At 28.0% G+C, this 1,286-nt stretch overlaps 1 protein-coding gene across 1 annotated transcript; it reads right to left on the reverse strand.

Moving 5' to 3' along the window:
• Positions 1-134: 134 nt before the first annotated feature.
• LOC109593242 (uncharacterized) lies at positions 135-1,250 on the reverse strand. Its single transcript, XM_020008418.1, has 8 exons — positions 1,218-1,250; positions 1,058-1,152; positions 966-1,007; positions 699-855; positions 600-651; positions 436-552; positions 293-394; positions 135-245 (listed from the first exon to the last, which is right to left on the reverse strand). Exons 1-8 carry the CDS (start codon positions 1,229-1,231, stop codon positions 135-137), a joined length of 690 nt encoding a protein of 229 aa, XP_019863977.1. The 5' UTR covers positions 1,232-1,250.
• Between the last annotated feature and the right edge of the window lie 36 nt (positions 1,251-1,286).

A 1,286-nucleotide genomic window follows, 5' to 3' on the forward strand; every position in this document is an offset into this window, starting at 1 on the left:
TGCAGTACCCTCTTGTTTTCTTACTTTTTTCCCTACTCAATCCTACTATTTTTCCATTTTTAATGTTTTTTATTTACTTGTAATAATAATAATAATAATAATAATAATAGGCCTAATAATAGTTTTTATTTTTATTATTCTTTAATGTAAGTAAGTTCAGATGTAGGTATCTTGCTTTCTAATATACAATTTACAGCTGCTTCATATTTGATTCCATATTTACTCATGATTAAGGAGGCAATTATCTAAAATCTTGACTTGAAAGCATTATAATGCTACTTATTTGTCTTACTTCAGGCCAAACAATTTTCCTTCCAGTATAACTCAAAATTGGACCAGCTTTTTTATTTATATCACTTTCTAGCTCCATTAGGTAAAGTATGAGTTCTTGTACCTATAATTTACATGTATGAAATGTTTTATGCAACATTTTACCATATCATCCTGTTGAATCCATGTAAGATCGTTAATAATTGACATTACAAATTTGTTGTCACTGTGTTTGATAAAAGTACTGATGCATTCGCCACTATATATTTGTCTCAATGTGGGCTGATTAATTGAACATTATTGGGATGTAAATTTGTATTTAATCTTACTTCCATTTTCTTCACTGTTTCTCGAATGAAGTCTCTTTCAAACAGGCAGTCTCTATTGAAAATCTTAATTTTACCTCTACATTTTAAATTTAAATTTACCTGTCACTTTTAGAACGGTCAAATGATGGATAGTGTGTAGTGAAATATTCTTTTCCCCATTTTGTTGAAAGTGTGAACAAATCATCATCATCATCATTGCCACAGTCCGGTGAGTTAATATAATCCGGCATCAAGTATTTTGGGTCTTTTGTACCAACTATTGATTGTGTTAACATAGATTAACAGGGTACTATAACTTATTTTTAAAATTGCATGCAATTGTTAAAAATAGATTACTTCTGTACATGTACCTGTAAGGCAGCTTACTTTTTGATAAGTCATTCATACGTTTGCTCTCTGCAGCATCATCTGTATTATCACCATTAATAAATAATTTTAATTACAATTGACATGTATACCTTCATTAATTTCATACAATGTATCTTCAATTTCTTTTCTCTTGTCATTTTCCAAATATATTAAGTTTATGTCATATATTTCTGCAGTCTTGCAACTTCATTGTTCATATCATAGTAAGATTATTATTTAAACACTGAAATATTTAAAATAATTACTTACCATGTTTTTAGCATGATACGTTTGAAATTTTCCTTTCATTTTAAGCAAGTAATAAAATTGTAAATTTGT

Source organism: Amphimedon queenslandica, unplaced genomic scaffold (genome assembly GCF_000090795.2).
Source record: "Amphimedon queenslandica unplaced genomic scaffold, v1.1 AMPQUscaffold_2350_Cont25648, whole genome shotgun sequence".
In the NCBI taxonomy this organism is placed as follows: Eukaryota; Metazoa; Porifera; class Demospongiae; order Haplosclerida; family Niphatidae; genus Amphimedon; species Amphimedon queenslandica.